Raw genomic sequence first — 20,778 nt, 5'->3', positions numbered from 1 at the left:
AATTTCTTTGATGATTTCACTTACTTCTGTAGGGAAAACACACCTACGGGCATTGAATACTCTCTTTTATATAGTTTGCTTTTGATTATTGTGTAGCAAGGCAGTGAATACAAGAATTTTTGCGCCTCGTTTTTGTCATTTGAAAGTTGTCCGTCGAGTAAGTAATTGATAATAGGAGTCATCTATGTAGGAGAGTTGTCTACCATCTCGACGTCTTCCGTTTCACGTATGCTTAGCTTGCTTAGTACCTCCGCCAGAACTAAGTTCAATTAATCCAAGTCGTTGTGCGAGGCCAGTATTGCCAAGGCATCGGCTTTAGAGTTTTGTTCTCTTGTAATTTTCTTGATTTTAAAATAATTGAATATTTCCAAGCTCTTTTGAATAAATACTTTGCAATTTTTAAGCCTTTTGCCTAGTATTCCTCGAGGACCTGGTTCACAATCAGCTATGAGTCACTATGGCAGATGAGGTTTGTGACTTTTAACACCTCCGCTATCTTTAAGCCATCAATTAAGGCTTCATACTCAGCCTCGTTATTTGATGCGTCAAATTAAAATCTCAGAGCATAGTAAAACTTAAAGCCTTATGGTGATATTAATATTACCCGCGCACCCGAACCCTACTCGTTGGATGCACCATCCACATATAACTTCCATGTTTCCGCATCTTGTTGAACAGGCAAAATTCTTCTAGAGTTCTACCTTCTATCAAGAAGTCGGCCAAGGGTTGGCCCTTGATGGATGTTCGAGAGTGGTATGTTATGTCGAACTGCCCCAATTCAATTGACCATTTTATCAATCTTCCAGAAGCATCTGGTTTTGATAAAACTTGTCTCAAGGGCTAATCGGTTAACACTTTTATGCAGTGCGCCTGGAAGTATGGTCGTAGCTTACGAGACGCGTGGACTAGGCACAAAGCGTGTTTTTTTAGTGGGGGATATGGCTGCACTAATCGCATCTTTCAAGATGGCCAAATAGAGAAATAGTGTCTCTCCAGTTATTGGTTTTGCCAAAAACAGAGGCGTTGCTAGATGCATTTTTTGTTCTGAAAGGCCTCTTCGCACTCTTCTGTCCATTCAAACTTTTTGTTGCCTCGCAATACATTGAAGAATGGCTCACACTTATTAGTCAACTTCGAAATGAATCTGTTAAGTGATGCCATCCTTCCTGTTAGTGCTTGTACTTTCTTAGGCTTTGTTGGTGATGGCATGTCTATTAATGCCTTGATTTTCTCAGGATTTGCTTTGATACCTCTCGCGTTGACTATGAATCCCAAAAACTTTCTTGAGAAAACTCCAAAGGAACATTTTTTTGGGTTTAACTTCATGTTATACTTTGTTTACTAATTTGAAGCATTTTGCGAGGTCAGTGGTGTGATCCCTACTAATTTGAAGCATTTCATCGACGTAAACCTCCATGTTCCGTCCGATCTGGTTTGCGAACATTTCGTTCACCAATTGCTAATATGTTGCCCCAGCATTCTTCAACCCAAACGGCATAACTTTATAACAATAGAGTCCCATGTTTGTTACGAAGCTTGTATGCTCTTGATATGTGACATCCATTTTTATCTAGTTATATCCAAAATATGCATCCATGAATGACATGAGCTCATGCCCAGCAGTTGCATCCACTAACTGGTTGATCCTGGGTAGTGGAAAATAATCTTTTGGGCACGCCTTATTCAGATCAGAGAAATCAATACAAGTTCTCCAAGTTCCGTTAGGCTTTGGGACGAGAACTGGATTGGCTATCCATGTCAGATAAAACACCTCGCATATAAAGTCATTAACAAACAACTTATCCACTTCCTGTTTTAGTGCTCATTGTCTCTCGGAATCTAAGGGTCTTCTTTTTCTGTCTCTTTACTGCGTAGGTTGGATCAATATTTAAATGGTGGCAGATAATGTTAGGGGCGATCTCTATCATATCTCTATGGCTCCAAGCGAATTGATCCTGGTTCGCCTTTAAGAAATTTATTATCTGCTATTTGAGCTGTTCGTCCAGGTTCTTCCAAATGTATACACACTTTGTTGGATTTCCTGGGTCGAGAATAACCTATTCCAATTCTTCAATTTGTTTTAATAGGTTTCTTTCTTCTTGAACTTGGGGGTCAAGATCTTCGTCTTTTTTTTCCATTTTCTTCTTCCAAGATCGTCATTAATTGATGACCGACTTTCCTATGCTGCAACTCTATGCGATAGCAATCACGAGCCAGCATCTGGTCGCCTCGGACCACTCCCACACCCTCTGGTGTTTGGAACTTCAAAGATAGTTGCTCAATCGAACTGACTGTCCTTAGTCCGATCAATGCTAGATGACCCAACAATATGTTGTAAGCCGATGGCTGGTCGAAAACTAGGAAATCTTGCGTAACAGTGGCAGATAGGGATGCCTTGCCCAAGGTCAATGCGAGCTCAATTATGCCTAGACTGGCAATGATGTCCCTAGTGAATCTGCAAAGATTCACCATACAAGGCCTCAATTTGGCTTTTTCGAGCTCCATCTTTCTCAGCATTTCCTTGTAAAGGATATTTACTAAGCTCCCGTTTTCTATTAACACTTTCTTGATCCTTTTATTGGCGAGTTGAATGGTAATCACCAATGGATCGACGTGAGGATATCTCACATTTTTCTCGTCTTCCTCCATGAATATAATTGGTGGTTCTTCGGTTTTCACTTTCTTGGATTGTTTTGGGGCAAATGCCAACTGACCGTTCTTTATTGCTTTCCCCTGTGATATGTGGCCCTCTTGAAATAACCAGGATGTCCTCTCCTTCAACAGGAAGAGGTTGTAACCCCTGATTGTTTGGGTTATTGGGCAGACTGGGCTGGTTGTATCTGTGGCCCTATTTTATCATGTACTGTTTAAAGTGGCCTCGAGCGATGAAACTTTCTATCTCATCTTTGAATTGGCAACATTCATCGTTCGTATGCCCAATATCCTTATGGAATTTACAATACTTGTTAGGATCTCTTTTACTCCTCGCATTCCTCATGGGCTCGGGCTTGCCGAAGGCAACCTTTTGCTCATGTGCAAGGTAAATATTCTCTCAAGTTTCATTAAGCTCGGTATAAATAGTATACACTGGCTTTTGTTTCTTTTAATCCTTTGATGGTTCCTTAGAACCGTCCTTTCTCTTCAAACCAGTAGACCCTGAGTTATCAATTCTCATGGAAACAATACTTGTTCAAACGTTGCTGGGTTTGCTTCCCGAGCTTGTTTTCAACAAATTCATTTCCTTTTGGGCTTCTTCTTTCTGAACGAATACCTGAGCCCTTTCGTTGAACTCGGTGATGTTTCTTACTGGATTACCTTGTAAGTCGTCCCACAGCTCGCCCCATGCGGTTGATGGATCAGTAGAGATCCCCGCCTGAAGTGCTGTAAGTTGTGTACTATCATCTAAATTCCTAACCCTAGCTGCAGCCGTGCTAAAATGACTTATGTATGCCTTAAGTGTCTCTCCAAACTACTGCTTTATATTTGTTAGCGAGGCCGCTTCGGGTCGTCTATCCCTAGCAGCCTGGAAATGTTTCTTGAAATCCCTAGACAGCTGCTCCCAAGAATTTATTGAATGGTAAGTAAACTTGTTAAACTAGCTGCTCGATGCTCCAACAAGCGAGGTGGGGAACAAGATACAGCATAAAATGTTCATCACATTGCTCACTCCTATTATTGTATTAAATTTGTTCAAATGCGAGACCGGATCAGTAGTTCCGTCATATGATGAGACATGCGGGATTTTGAATCCCGAAGGAAAAGGGGTACTCATGATATCTGGATGATACGGCTCAAGTTCCTCGTTTGAGTCGTATCAAGATTGTCTCACTAGATCCCCCACTTGATATCTCCTAAACTTGTCCTCCAGCTTGTTTATTTGTAATTGGATGGGATCCTCTTACTTTGGACCGAGCTATTGGTGAATGTTAGGTTTCTTTCGATTCAAGTGCTCTCACAGATCTGGATGGGAGTAATTGCTGAGAGACCTCATCCTGCTCATAGATTGCATCCTACTCATATACTTCGTCTTACTCATAGACTTTGTCTTTGAGTGACCCGCGGATGTATTGGTTCCCATGCTTTCTCGATCATTAGCTCATTGAGTATTTTCTCCTCTTCGAGTTGACCGACTGTGGGTCCTTGACCGCCTCGAGGTCACACTTGCTTCTTCACGCTCTACTCTTTCCCCCTGAGTGTGGTTGTTTGTATTTTCGCCATTAGGGTCTATACAAGCCCTCGCTCTATGGGATCAGGAAGAACGTTGGTGATTCCTCGCTGGTGACCTTTGTTCTCCAGGCTAAGTCCCAAGATTCTCCTCATTTTTATGAAAAATTTCTCTTTCATCAGTTAATGATTGCCTTCCATTCTTATTTTCGTGAGAAGGTTCTGGCTGATCGTTCTGATAGCTCATTATATAACCAAATGACATGTTTTGTCAAACTATGAACTGCTAAAGTAAGCTAGCAACATGAGACAAAACTACCCTATGAAATTTAGACAATAAAACTATACGTCTTCAAACTTCACACTGAAAGAGGTAGAGATTCAACACGTAGCACTAAAAAACTGTACGCCAATTCATATACAAAATGGTCCGCAAAACATCTACAAAATAAAATTTGATAAAAAAAAGAGTAATTAGCAACATAAATACCTAAGTTTAACTTCCAGTTGCAAATAAATACCTAAGTTTTATTTTTGGTGCTAATAATACCTAAGTAATATTTTTGAAACTCTGTAGGTACCCAACCGTTAAATGTTAAGTCATTATCCACGTGTCATTTTCTTATTAGTATATTTAAATTAATTTTTTTTTTTAAAAAAATTAATAACTTTGACCAATTAGAAATGGGCACGTGGTAATTTAGTTAACACTTAACAGTTAGTTACTTATAAATGTTTCAAACTTATAGCTTAGGTATTATTACCGCCAAAAAACCCCTAGCAATTTTATTTTCTACTCATTAATAATTGTAGCTAGAAATGTACAATATATTCAAGTTATTTAAACCTATAATAATCAATACAATCAATAATATAATCATGGTGTAAGTGGTAAAGTTATCTTACATCATGTACAATGACTTCAGTTCAATCATTTGAAAAAACATGATAATTTTTTTTATTTTATTTATATTTAATTTAAGCTTTCAAATTAATTTAATAATTTGAATTTCTTTTTTTTTTCATCAAGTACAATTACTTAAGTTCAATCATTTGAAAAAACATGATCATTTTTTTTTATTTAATTTAAGCTTTCAAATTAATTTAATAATTTAAATTTCTTTTTTTTTTCTAAATAATAATTTAATTTTTTTTAAAGATTTATTACTAAGGCACAATTCTTATATTATAGAATTTTAAAGTTTATAATTATTGTGGTGGAAAGTTTGAAATTTTTATTTGTTATTATATATTGATGGATGTATTACATAAAGTATAATAGTGAACAATAAAATATCACATGCAATAATAATAGTAATCAAATGAAAAATTTTATCAAATAAAAAATTGAATAATAAATTTTGTCAAATAAAAAAACGCATATTAAATAGATGAAAAGTTTTGCCGTAAAAAATATCTGAATGATGTCGATTACCCTGGGTCTCATTAAAATTGGATACTCTATGATAACTTTGAATTATTATAAGACCTATAATATGGCATTAATATCATCAAAATGTAATAGTTTATTGTTGCAAAATTTATTTGATATGTAAGTGCACATAGTTACAATTTATTTGTTATGCAAGTACACATAATAAAACAAAACTAAATATTTTTATATATATAATTTTTTTCTTCCCTTGTGTTTGTTGTTTTTTGTTTATTTATTTTAATTTGTTGTTCGCGACATAAAACAACATTAGGTTGTTTTTATTTTATTATTAGTTATGAGAAAAAATATTAAATAATTTAATATTTAAAACTAACTAATCAAAAATAAATTATATTGTGTTAACGTAGATTTTCGTTAACAAAATTTGAGCCTAATAGTGACAATCTCACACTAAAAAAATAAAAGATTTAAAATGAAAAATATGAACACACATGATTTTTTACCTGGTTTTGTTGTTAAAATTCTGCATAGTCCACGAGTCAATCTTATTCAGATTTTCTGATAGTTTTCTCAGGGCCTTTTATGTATGATTTTTTCGTCCCATTTTTTGATCTTACTTGTCACTATTTATAATCACATACTAGGGAGTTAATTACAAAGTTGACTGTAATCTTGTTACAACGATCATCCCCTAAAATCGTGGGGTTTGATTACATAACACGTAGTGTTAATGCGGTTATTATTTGAGAATCATATAGATGTGATCCTCCTAAATTTATTGGATCAAAATGATCGTGTATTTGAATACATCTATAATTTTTTTGTTTGAGTAGTCTCAAAAGGAGCTTGGTTCCAGTGAGCGTGATAGCGAGCTGGAGCCTTTTTTCTTATCCTTTCGAGGTCGACAACGTACGCCTTGTTGCTTCTTTATTTAATAGCTTATCACTTTATTTGGGACAATCGTAATTCTTGTTAATAGAGTTTCTCAAGGCTCATTTGACTGTTAGCTGTTGACTCCTCAGGATTGTAAGTCTCACTGAGAAGGTGTCTGAAGTTAACTGGAGAAGTTACAAGAAGCCTTCCCATAGCGAGATGAGCACCTCGCTTATTGGGTCTCGAGCCAACTCGACTGTTATACTTAGTTTGTAGTCATACACTAAGTGTTTCCGCTGTCGATATGTGTCGCTTTCGTCTTCCTAGATCTAACGTACTTGATGCCTCGCTATTCACATTCAACGACATATGGTTTTTCGTTATTATACTAAGCAACAATTTGTATATTTTTTTCTCGCATAAGACCTTACAGTCAGCAGGTTGTAAATATACTCTGATATTTACGTAATTAATGAGGTATCCCATAAAATGTGATTTAACCGATCCATATTCCCTTTATGTTGACACGTGTCCTCGACTGAGATGGTAGCCGAATTTCGGGTATAACAGATTAGATTTGAGTTATTATGTAGTTTTGATTAGATCTAAAATATAGAATTCGTTCTTAGCATAGATCGAATGCACTATGAGCAAAATAGTACAAAATAGATTGGATGACCACCGCTATTGAGAATGATAAAGAGGAGATAAAAAATTCTTCAAAAAAAATAAAAAATAGACGAAATAAATAAATAGGAAAAAAATAAATAGGATAAAATTATCAAATGTAGGTGTCAAGGATTGAACTCATGTGTAATGACCGCCTATTAGAATATGGATTATTGAAAGCAATTATCATTTATTATTGATATTTTTATAGTTATGCATGATTTTATTATGTTGTGAGTCCTATTTTTAGAAAGGGGCACTAAAGTTATAATCTCTCATTTCTGAATATTTTATTAAACTCTAGGAGTATTACATATATAAATTATGAATTATGCAAATTTTATGGTTTTTGCTCGACGACGACGGAAAATGCGATGGATGGTCGTTTGTGTCACATGGGTAAGTTTAGAACCTTTTTCTTAGCGGGACAAACATAAGGAATATTTAGAATACCGAGTTTGAGCGGGGTTATGTCTTTTGACCATTTTATCTCTAGGCTTGCTATTGCTTATTTTGAAAGATCAAAGGTACTTTGGTAATTTCATTTTATGGGATGAGGTGGCTTATCCTAAAGGTGACAGTTGGCCACTTTAGATTATTCAGCCTAAGATTTATCCAACAATTAGAGGAATTAAAAAATTAAAAAAAAAAAAAAGATGAAAAACTCAAATTTTCTTACTCTCTCTCTCTCTCTCTCTCTCTCTTCCCTTCGAGCCTAGCAAGAACCCACAAAAATATTAGGATTTTGGTTTGATTTTAAAGAGATCATAGTTGAATCTAAGTGGTGTAAATCAAAGGTAACCCTAGAGCTCTAATATTTGTGTAGTTTGAAGCTTTAATTTTGAGTTGATAATGCAATTTTAAGTGTAGTGGCTGTTAAAGTTAGATTGATTTGTGGTTCAGTTTCTAGATTCTAATTGACATGGAATTGAGTTCTAGCGGTTGGTTAGGGTGTTTTGTGTGGTGAATGAACAAGTTCAAGTTTGAGAACTCAAACTTGGATCATTAATAACATGTTTGGATTTTGTGTATGTGTCTTGCTGTTATTGTTTGGAAAACATTATTTCAGGTTGGTACAATTGTTCTGGAAGGTTTGCCATCGTTTGGATGCAAATTTGACAAGTTTTAAACTTTTTTGGGTTACCTAGTGCAAATTGGTTAACCGGCTTTACAAGGCCTGTAAAATCGATTAACCGGATTAGGGGCAGGTTTCCTGAAAAGTTTTATTTGTCGATTCTTGTTATTTTCAGGGCCTTAGTTAGTTAATTTTTTTATACGTAGGGTATTGTTATAATAGTTTCCCACAGTAGAATCCCTAGTTGCATATATTTACCAGTTTATGCAAATGTGACTTACGACATCCATCCAGCTCATGAGATTTTTCGTTCAGGTCAGCCAACTCACTTAAATTCAGAAACGAGGTAAGAATAGCATAGAACATGTTATATATGTGATTATGTGTATGCGTGATTTATATGCATGCTTATTGTCAGTTGTACACTACCAACACTAGTACGGTAGTGGTACTAAGTGCATTAGTATAGTGTATGATGTTTAAAGAGTACAGTACGGTGTTACCAATACTGGTACGGGTAGGTACGGAGGGTACGGGTCAAATCCTACCAACACTCGTACAGTAGCGGTACGTAGTGCATGTGGTACAGTGGTTGTACCTTAGTAATAAACATTCTTACTTATCTGATAAGCCTTGTAGATAAGCGTATGGGCGCCTAAATACAAGTCCGTAATATATTATTTTTTTATATACTTTTCTTACTCAGTTTGTTGACTCACAGTTGCTACTTTTATGTGTAGGTACAGGAAAGGCGAAGGCTGAACATGAGTGAGCTCCAAGCTTAGATGGTGATTATACATGTCAGGACGGGCGACTTGGGGTGTTCGATCTCGAGACATCTTGGGCAGTATTTTGCAGTCGCTCTGCGACATGTTGGTAAAAATATTTTGGCTATGTTTGTAAAAGTTTAAATTCGAGATCGCGATTATGTAAATATAAGTATTTATAAAGTTTGATAATTTTAGGTGAGGAAGTTAATTAGAAAATAACTGTAGCGCGCCTAAGTATCAGGGCGTTACATCATGTTATTTAACAAGAGATAGGATAACTTACCAAGCATGCTAGAATAACTATGTTGTGTAAATTGATTCATATTGATTTACATTTTGTTATGTATCAAATATAAATATATCAATGTGCTTTCGAATGTAATAATATTCGTTTGCTTTTTAATTATATATGTGTATACTAACTAATCCATGCATGATTTATATAGATAGTGTAATTAAAATAAATACTTAATTTAATATTTAGAAATTACAAATAAATTTAAAATTGACCTTAAACTGAATTCAAGAGTAATGATATTATGAATATGTATTATATACTATTTTGTGTATGATTATATAAATAATATAATTAATGTAACTCATTAATTTTATATTTAAAATTTTTAAATACAAAAGTAAATTAATTAACATAATATGATATATTTTTTATATTATTAAATTAATCGAATTCTTAAATTAAATATAAATAAAGAAAAAGAGAAAAGAAAATATTTCAGGTTGAACTCATGACATTTTAATTGTTTTAAGAGTACTTATATATTAATTAATATAAGTTGAACACATGTTCAAATTTTCTATAAGTACCATTATTGTTGTAAAAACAAATTTAATTAAATATTTTCTATGTAAATTTAAAATTAAAATTAAATTTTTAATAGGTATAAAATAAAAAAAAATTAAAAAATTTATGATTTGGAGTTAGGTTTGGAGTTTTGTTAGTTAAATCTATAATTAATAATATTCAAAATTAATTATAAATAAATAAATATATTAATTATAATGTAGTTTTTAAAAGTTAATTTTTGACATATATTATATTGAATCAAGGCTATAAATTACTATCTCTATTGATAAGTATTGTACCCAATTCCCTCCAATTAATAAATAATGTATACAACCATATTAAAAATTAATATAGGTAAAAATAAAGGTCATTCTAAAATTAAAAGTAATAACTCGACCGTATTATTCTAAAATACAAAATTAAAAGATTAAAGAAAATAAAAATGTAAGAATATAATATGAAGTATATTCTTTAATATATATATTTATATATATAGGGTATTCTTTAAGTGAGAGCACCACTTTTCCTCTTATGAATAAGGGCATTTTTATAACCCTTGATTTTCAATCGAATGGCTTTAATTTATTTGTTTATCATAGGAGTGTTGTATTAGATTTTTTTCAATTATCTTTTTTTTAAAATTGAACCCACATAAATGTTATACATGTAGCAGTTTTTATTAAATTAATATTCTTATTATTTTAACTTTTTTAAAGGCTATAATAGTTTTTGTAATGTGCACGTAGCAGTTTTTATTTATTTTTTTTTTTACAATTTCTTATTTATGTGTTTTTTTATAACATTTGTTATTTTTTTTTTCTGTGTGTTTGGATTTAAAGTGTTTTGAATATAGATTAAATCAATAAAAAAAAATGACATATGGAGTATTAGAAAATATATTCAATTTATTTATAAATTTTTATTGTATCTACTCATCTATTTGTTAATCACTTCTTCTTCTTTACTTTTTTACACTAATTGAAAGAAAGGTTTTCTAAAATAAAAAATTGCTCAATAATTGATTAATTAGTTCAACTGAAAAAATAAATTTAAGACTTATAAGACAAGATGTTGTTGCTTAGCAAAGTCTAAAAATATTTAGGCTTAATATTACATATTTATGAATGATACAAATTTATGAAAAGTAAGTCTCATACTTTTCATAGTTAAGCAAAAAAAAAAAGTCATACTTTGCATGAGTATAAAAAAACAACATATTTTTAAAATAATAAAGAAACAAAAGAGTTTGAGGTGATGAAGGTAAAATCACAATATAATTTTTTTTTAAAAAAAAAAATGTATACCAAACACTATCCCACTCAACAACACATGTTAATACCATACAACCACCCTATTCAACCAATAAAAAGTCTAATAATGCTCTTACAGGTGAGAGTAAAAGTAATGCTCTCACCTTAGAATTTTCCTATATACATATATATAATAAAAATGAAATAAAACTAATCGTTGACTCAATATATGTAATCAAAATATATTATTGTTATAAAAAAAGATATTAAAATTAATAATATATCAATGGTATAAATTAATTCAAGACTTAAAAATTCAAAACACCTAAGATCAATTGTATCTAAATCATGAAAGCTACAAAAGAGAAAAGAATAGAAAAGCAAAATATATATGTATAATAGTATATGATATCAATAAAATTTAAATTAAATAAAAATAAATTAGAGTTGAAAGGAAAAACGATATGAAACTGAATAAATTAGGTTTTGAGATAATTATAAGCGTACTATAAATTAGATTTTGAGATAATTCGAAAGAAAAAAAATAAAATATTAATAAATTTAAATTAAATATATAATATTTTAGTAATTAATAAAATAAACTTACAAAATTAAGTTAGGCATCAGAAGGATTACAAGTAACAACCAACTCATATGTTGACATGGCTATCTCAAAATTTTCTTAGCATTTAACATGTGATTAATGGCCATCCCATAAAATATAGCATCTTAAGTAACAACCTGCTCATAGGTTGACATTAGATTTCTAAATTTACAATCTATGCCACCACTTACGGACCTCCAACTAAAGTCGCTACCACCTCTAATCATTGGTGGCAAAGAGACAAAGATTAAGAGCCTCTACCTGCAGATACCATATATATGGCATTCCTTAGTCGAAGCATCCATGCAATTTTGATATTTTTGTACACCAAAAACTAAAAAAATTAAACTATTAGCCTAGAAGATCAAATAAAATATGAAGTCTTTACTATTGTCCGTTGAAACTCTTATAAGCATCTAAGCGTAAGTTGATGTACCGTAGGAAAAGAGTTGTGGTATACCCAAGTCAGAAGTTGCACATCTCACATATTGCCCTACTAGATATAAAATGAAACTACCAAGAAAGAAACAAAACCACTACTGAATGGGAGACACCCATTTGCTTTAGATCTCTAGTGTCAGTGGAGAATCAAAGTTCCACAGGCTAAAACAAAATTTTGGGAATTACAGATTTTGGGGTTTAGGTTAATGATATCAGAAATCGGGATGTCGATTTGGGAGTTTGTGGCAAGGTCAGTGTATATTGAGAAATTTGAATTTCGATCCATTTGTCTTTCACTATGTTTTTTATTTTATTTAAGCGTTTATATATTACAACATGTTTAACCTGGGACTCGAATCCATATGGCTACTTCTAGCCTCAAGTGGTTTTGTTTTTCACTATGTTAGTTTGCAGATATAGGTGCCTATGGCACCTTCCACTTTTTCTTTTTTATTAATATTTCTTTTCTTTTTTTTGCTATAATTAAGAGCTATGCAAGTAGGCGTAATAACTTTTATAGGTTATTACTGTAAGACCGATTATCGTTCCCACGGACTACTTATCAAGTACCAATATTCTATTTTGGGTTGAGATGCAAAATGACCCTAAATTTGGAAACTTAGTTAGTAAATGTCCACTTTTTAAAAAAATTAAAAAAATGGCCAAATCTAATAAATTAGCTAATAAAAATTATAAAAATACATTTATCACATATTTTTTAAAAGAAATATATATAATAATAAAATTAAGTTACATAATTTTTTTAGTATTGCATATTATTATATTGTAACAAAAATAAATAAATGTATTAGATCATTTAAATATATACAGCAGTATTAGATATATCGTAGTACTAAAAATTAATATACCGTAGTAATAAAATTATATACTACAAAGAAATTATAACAATACTAAATTAATACTCAAAAAATATATATATCATGCTAACAAAATTATATATACCACCATTAAAATATGAATACATACCAAAAAATTTATATATAATAAAATGAAAACTAAATATCATATTAAATAAATGATATATTATAGACAAGAAAAACCATATACCATACAAGAAAACGTATATACCTATAATAAAAAATTAAACAAAATAATATAATATTATTAAAAAATTATATATATCATATTAATAAAATTATCACATATGTATACTAAAATAAAAACTAAACACGCATTATCTAAAATAAAATAATATACTATACAATAAAACTTATATACCATATAACATAAAATATATACCTTACAATAGAAATATATATAATAATAACAATAAATAAAAATAAAAATATATAGGATGCTAATAAAATTATATATCATGTCAACAAAAGTACAATAGAAAATGGAATTTAAAAATTATTTAAAAAAATTATATACTGTATAACAAAAAATACATATACCATACACCAAAACATATATACAAAAAATAAGAATAATAAAAATATAGATTACTAATATATATATATATATATGTATGTATACTATACTAACCAAATTATATACGACAATTAAAATATGTATACCATTGTATATAATAAAATAAAAACTAATTAAATATTATTTAAAATAAATAATTATACAATCAAAAACTATAAAAATAATAATTAAAATATGTAGCATGCTAATTATAAAATTATATACATACATTAAAATATTTTTATTATGCTAATAAAATTATATACCACTATTATACATTAACATATCATAATAAGAAATAAATATCATCTAAGAATATTAATATTCCATACAACAAAATAGAAATATACCGTACAACAAAATCTATATACCAACAACCCAAAACAACTCATAAAAAATTAAAAAAAATTGACATAACTTTAAAATAAAAAAAAAAAAACTTAAAAAAACTAATATAGATATACCATAATATTTAATAATTTGCTTCTAATTCTAAAAAAAAATTAATGATTTTGAAATGAGGACATTTACTAATATAGTATTATGGTTTAGGGTCATTCCTATATTTTTTTTTAAAATGAGGACATAAACTAACATAGTCCTATGATTTAGGGCCATTTACAATAATTTCCCTTCTATTTTATATTCTATTTGATAATCAAAATTAGAATTTTCAAAAATGACTATAACGAATACAAAAGTTAAATGAAGAATAACAAAGAAAAATAAAATAAATTCAAACATAAAAATGAGAAATTGTGAATTTTAATCTCCTCCACTATCTACTTTATTATTCATTGATGTAGGAGATTCAAAAGTGTGAGATATTCAGGTTAAGAAATATACAACTCGACCTATTGAAAATTCTCTATAACTCTATGTTATCCAAATTTTGTACTTTGACGTGGCATCACACGATGGTGACACGTGGAATCAACTTTATGTACCTGCTCGCAAGAAATATGCCGAACAAAGCACCACATACATTCGCTCGGACGAAGTCCTCTTAGCCGGGCAGTGAGCAATCCGCGCAGCACGCCAACACTTAGCAAATTCAGCTTTCGCATCGTGAGTAACCAAAGAAATCCCTATAACTTTGGGATCAGATCATAGAGATATGGCAAGCTTCGAGAAACTCTAATAACAAGAATTAAGATTGTCCCAAATAAAGTGATAAACTTTTAAACAAAGAAGCAACAAGGCGTACATTGTCGACCTCGGAAGGATAAGGAAAAAGGCTCCAGCTCGCTATCACGGTCACTGGAACCAAGCTCCTGTAGGGACATCCTCATACACAATAATTAAAGATGTATTCAAATACACGATCATTTTGATCCAATAAATGCGAGAGGATCACATCTATATGATTCTCAAATAATAACCGCATTTACACAACGTGATATGTAATCAAACCCCATAATTTTAGGGGATGATCGTTGTAAAAAGATTACAGTCAACTTTTTAATTAACTGCCTACTATGTGATTATAAATAGTGGCAAGTAAGATCAAAAAAGTGGACGAAAAAAGCATACAAAAAAGGCTCTGAGAAAACTGTCAGAAATCTGAATAAGATTGACTCGTAAACTATGCATAATTTTAACTGTAAAACCACGTAAAAAATCCTGTGTGTTCATATTTTCATTTTACATCTTTTATTTTTTCTATGTGAGATTGTCACTGTTAGGCTTAAATTTAGTTAACGAAAATTTGCGTTAACACAATCTAATTTATTTTGGATTGGTTAGTTTTAAATATTAAATTATTTAATATTTTTTTCACATAACTAATAATAAAATAAAAACAACCCAATATTGTTTTATGTCGCCAACAACAAATTAAAATAAATAAAACAAAAAATAACTAACCCAAGGGAAGAAAAAAATTATATATATATAAAGAAATATTAACTTTTGTTTTATTGTATGTACTTCCATAATAAATAAATTGTAATTATGTGCACTTACACATCCAATAAATTTTTCAACAATAAACTATTATATTTTGATGATATTAATGCCATGTTATACGTCTTATAATTATTCAAAGTTATCATAGAGTATTCAATTTTAATGAGATCGAGGGTAATCGAGATCATTTAAATATTTTTTACTGCAAAACTTTTCATCTATTTATTATGCATTTTTTTATATGACAAAATTTAATATTCAATTTTTTATTTGACAAATTTTTTCATTTGATTACTATTATTATTGCATGTGATATTTTATTGTTCACTACTACACTTTATGTAATACATCCATCAATATATATTAACAAATAAAAACTTAAAACTTTCCACCACAATAATTATAAACTTTAAAATTTTATAATATAAGAATTGTTCCATAGTAATTAATCTTAAAAAAAAAAATTATTATTTAGAAAAAAGAAATAAATTTAAATTATTAAATTAATTTTAAAGCTTAAATTAAATATAAATAAAATAATAAAAATTATTATGTTTTTTCAAATGATTGAACTTAAGTCATTGTACTTGATGAAAAAAAAAAAGAAATTCAAATTATTAAATTAATTTGAAAGCTTAAATTAATACAAATAAAATACAAAAAAATTATCATGTTTTTTCAAATGATGGAACTTAAGTCATTGTACTTGATGTAAGATAATTTTACCACTTACAGGATGATTATATTATTGATTGTATTGATTATTATAGGATTAAATAACTTGAATATACTATACATTTCTAGCTACAATTATTAATCAGTGGAAAATAAAATTGCAAGTGTGTTTTTTGCCGATAATAATACCTAAGTTATAAGTTTGAAATATTTATAAGTACCTAACTGTTAAGTGTTAAGTAAATTACCACGTGACCATTTCTAATTGGTCTAAGTTATTAAATTTTTGTTTTTAAAAAAAATTAAATTAAATATACCAAGAAGAAAATGACACGTGGATAATGACTTAATATTTAATGGTCGAGTACCTACAGAGTTCCCAAAATATTACTTAGGTATTATTAGCGCCAAAAATAAAACGTAGGTATTTATTTGCAACTGGAAGTTAAAATAGATATTTATGTCGCAAATTACTCTTTTTTATCCATGTTTTTTTTGTAGATGTTTTGTGGACCATTTTGTATATGAGTTGGCGTGTAGTTTTTTAGTGTTACGTGTTGAATCTCTAGCTTTTTTGGTGTGAAGTTTGAAGACGTTATAGCTTTATTGTCTAAATTTCTTGGGGTAGTTTTGTCCCATGTTGCTCGCTTACTTTAGAAGTTCAAAGTTTGACAAAACATGCTATTCGGTTATACAATGAGCTATCCTAGTTCAAGGAGATTTCTGTGCTATTTGTGGATGTCTGCATTGTAAATTCATGAGTGATTCTTATAACTTTATTAAAAAAAAGACAAATAGATCCATAGATAAATATTTGCAAGCGCTTTCTTGTCATAGAAAATTTTTTTTCCATAGGAAATTTAAAAAAATCATCTTAACTTTTTTTCATCAATAAATGATGCTCAATTATTCAATGCACCATGTACATTTATTTTTAATAAGTGCTGCACCTAACAAAGGTGCCTAATTTTGGTAAAAAAGAAATTACGGCATGTGAATATTTAATGAGTATCAAATTACAAAATATTTAGTTAATTTCTTTACCCCCACTCCAATCTATAAAGCTATAAATAGGATAGTTTTCCATTCATAGTAATTGCCAACATTACGACTAAAGAAAAATGAAGTACTCAACATTCTGTTTTTGGTATGTTTGCAAGATAATATTTTTCTTTCTCTCATTCAATATCCAAATTTCAATAGCTAATCCTCAAGAAAACTTCCTTAAATGCTTCTCACAATATATTCCCACCAATGTAACAAATGCAAAACTCGTATACACTCAACACGACCAATTTTATATGTCTATCCTAAATTCGACCATACAAAATCTTAGATTTACCTCTGAAACAACCCCAAAACCACTTGTTATCATCACTCCTTTAAATGTCTCCCATATCCAAGGCACTATTCTATGCTCCAAGAAAGTTGGCTTGCAGATTCGAACTCGAAGCGGTGGTCATGATGCTGAGGGCATGTCCTACATATCTGAAGTCCCATTTGTTATAGTAGACTTGAGAAACATGCATTCGGTCAAAATAGATGTTCATAGCCAAACTGCATGGGTTGAAGCCGGAGCTACCCTTGGAGAAGTTTATTATTGGATCAATGAGAACAATGAGAATCTTAGTTTTCCTGCTGGGTACTGCCCTACTGTTGGCGCGGGTGGACACTTTAGTGGAGGAGGCTATGGAGCATTGATGCGAAATTATGGCCTCGCGGCTGATAATATCATTGATGCGCACTTAGTCAATGTTGATGGAAAAGTTTTAGATCGAAAATCCATGGGGGAAGATTTGTTTTGGGCTATACGTGGTGGTGGAGGAGAAAACTTTGGAATCATTGCAGCGTGGAAAATTAGACTTGTTGCTGTCCCATCAATGTCTACTATATTCAGTGTTAAAAAGAACATGGAGATACATGAGCTTGTCAAGTTAGTTAACAAATGGCAAAATATTGCTTACATGTATGAAAAAGAATTATTACTCTTTACTCACTTTATAACCAGGAATATTACAGATAATCAAGGGAAGAATAAGACAACAATACACAGTTACTTCTCCTCCATTTTCCATGGTGGAGTGGATAGTCTAGTCGACTTGATGAACAAGAGCTTTCCTGAATTGGGTATTAAAAAAACAGATTGCAAACAGTTGAGCTGGATTGATACTATCATCTTCTACAGTGGTGTTGTAAATTACAACACAACTAATTTTAAAAAAGAAATTTTGCTTGATAGATCAGGTGGGCGGAAGGCGGCTTTCTCGATTAAGTTAGACTATGTTAAGAAACCGATTCCAGAAACCGCAATGGTCACAATTTTGGAAAAATTATATGAAGAAGATGTAGGAGTTGGGATGTTTGTGTTTTACCCTTATGGTGGTATAATGGATGAGATTTCAGAATCAGCAATTCCATTCCCTCATCGAGCTGGAATCATGTATGAAATTTGGTACATAGCTTCATGGGAGAAGCAAGAAGATAATGAAAAGCATATAAACTGGATTCGGAATGTTTATAATTTCACGACTCCTTATGTGTCCCAAAATCCAAGAATGGCGTATCTCAATTATAGGGACCTTGATTTAGGAAAAACTAATTTCGAGAGTCCTAATAATTACACACAAGCACGTATTTGGGGTGAAAAGTATTTTGGTAAAAATTTTAATAGGTTAGTAAAAGTAAAAACCAAGGTTGATCCCGATAATTTCTTTAGAAACGAACAAAGCATCCCACCTCTTCCCCTACGTCATCATTAATTATCTTAAATAGATCTATTTCTCTTATCAAATTATTAGTCCTTATAACATAAATAATGTTGGGTTTTTGTGCCTTAACTAAAACTCTATTTTAATGTTATCTTAAATTTTCACTTATCAATAAAAGAAGAGAATTATTGTATTGCATTTTTAATACTCGGTCCACATGTTTGTTTCATGATTATTTGGTTGATTTATAAATTCTTTTAAATCCTTATCATATTGTTATTGTTGATTACTGTGTTGTCTACACAGTGGAAAGTAATCAAGATTATGTGATTAAATATTACTCCCACGATTTATTAGTACACGTGATTTCTACTAATATAATAATCAACAATGTGGTGTACTTACGCTTAGTTAGTGGTCTGTCCTTTTCAAGGTGTTATACCCAAAATTCAGCTAGTGCTTCAGAGAAGGACAAGTGTCAAAATGCGAGAATAGGAATCGATTAATAGTAATTATATTAATGAGTATTTGAATGGAACAACTGATTAAATGAAGAGATGGTGGACAATATTTATAACTTGTTGATTGTAAAGTCTTAAGCGAGATAAGGATATACAAACTATTGTCTCGTGTGTTGATGAGAAATCGTTCTACGATAAAAGGTACAAGGCGAGGGATCAACCTCGCTATGCATGAGAAGATGAAGATCAGGCATGATGACTGCTAAGACACTTTGCGTATAATACACATTATACAAACTAAGTCTAATATTTGAATAAACTTGAATGGCGAGATATGTATCTCGCTACAGGAAGACATACTCATGGTACCTTTGCTAATCGGATTCAAACATCTTTCAGCAAAATTCATTGCACCACCGAGTCAAGTCTCTCAGACAGAGTATTATGTATTTAATAGCATAAACGACGAGAATTACATTATTAACTTCAGAAAGATATGAGAGAAGCTCTAACTCGCTGCCGGGGATATTATTGCTATGTCCCTAGCGAGATGTCTGAGGACAATATGCTTTATAACATATTTAATTCACGTATGCATTGACCCAGTAGAAACGAACCAATCAAAGCTGTGTGATTCTCAGATATTGACAAAATTTATTTTACGTGGGATGTAATCCAATCCCATAATTTCAGGGGATTATTGTTGTAAAATATCATTCAAATCTATAATTAACTGTCCTCCTATGCAATTATAAATAGGAGCAAGTTGTACTGAAAGGCACAAAAAAATTCATTAAAGAAAAGGCCCTAAAACAGTATCAGAAATCTAATAATATTGACTTGTGGACTATGCAGAATTTTAACTCCAAAACCACGTAGAAACCTTTGTGTTCTTATTATTTATTTATTGCTTTTGTTTTCTATGCAAGTCTATCATAATTGTTATCCCAAATTTGGCACTCTGACATGTCATCACGAGAATGGTGAAACGTGGACTCTACTTAGAGCATCTGTTGGGGTCAATATGCCGAGCAGGATGCCTCGCTGGCATATCCAAAATGGAATACTCAACGAGCCGTGCAGAATGAGCAATACTTAGCGAATTCAACTAAACGCATCGTGAGTCACCAGCTCAATCCCTATAACTCAGGGATCAACTTACGTGAATGTAGCATACACACGATCCCACTATCAGTGTATTCAGCCTCAATCCCACGATCCTTGCATTCAGCATTGATCACACGATCTTTTTGTTTATGCGCATTGTAACGAGAGAGGAAACTCTTCCTCCTCAAGTTTCCTGCCCTATAAATAGTGAGGAATGTTCACTGGGCAAAGGACAGAGAAATTGTACGTCGAAATGCTATAAGCTGAGGCTATCTAAGAATTATATATTCGGAGATATTATTGTAAGAGCTATAAGAAAAGGAATCTTCTTCCTTATTCTTAAGTCAATACAACTAACGAGGATTAGGCTATTACCGAATCGCTTCTGGCTGAACCTCTATAAAATTTCTATGTCTTATTATTGCTTTACTACATATT

General features: G+C 31.1%; 1 protein-coding gene across 1 annotated transcript; it reads left to right on the top strand.

Annotated features, from left to right (window-relative positions):
* Nucleotides 1–17,154: 17,154 nt before the first annotated feature.
* Nucleotides 17,155–18,977, top strand: LOC115696476 (cannabidiolic acid synthase-like 1). Its single transcript, XM_061118928.1, has one exon. It carries the CDS (start codon nt 17,186–17,188, stop codon nt 18,821–18,823), a length of 1,638 nt encoding a protein of 545 aa, XP_060974911.1. The 5' UTR covers nt 17,155–17,185; the 3' UTR covers nt 18,824–18,977.
* Nucleotides 18,978–20,778: the final 1,801 nt, after the last annotated feature.

This window comes from Cannabis sativa, chromosome 7, assembly GCF_029168945.1.
Source record: "Cannabis sativa cultivar Pink pepper isolate KNU-18-1 chromosome 7, ASM2916894v1, whole genome shotgun sequence".
Classification (NCBI taxonomy): Eukaryota; Viridiplantae; Streptophyta; class Magnoliopsida; order Rosales; family Cannabaceae; genus Cannabis; species Cannabis sativa.
This window is presented reverse-complemented; position numbering and strand designations above follow the sequence as displayed.

What these genes read in the sequence shown, in the direction of transcription:
- LOC115696476 (XM_061118928.1), top strand. Translation starts at nt 17,186, where the DNA reads ATGAAGTACTCAACATTCTGTTTTTGGTATGTTTGCAAGATAATATTT.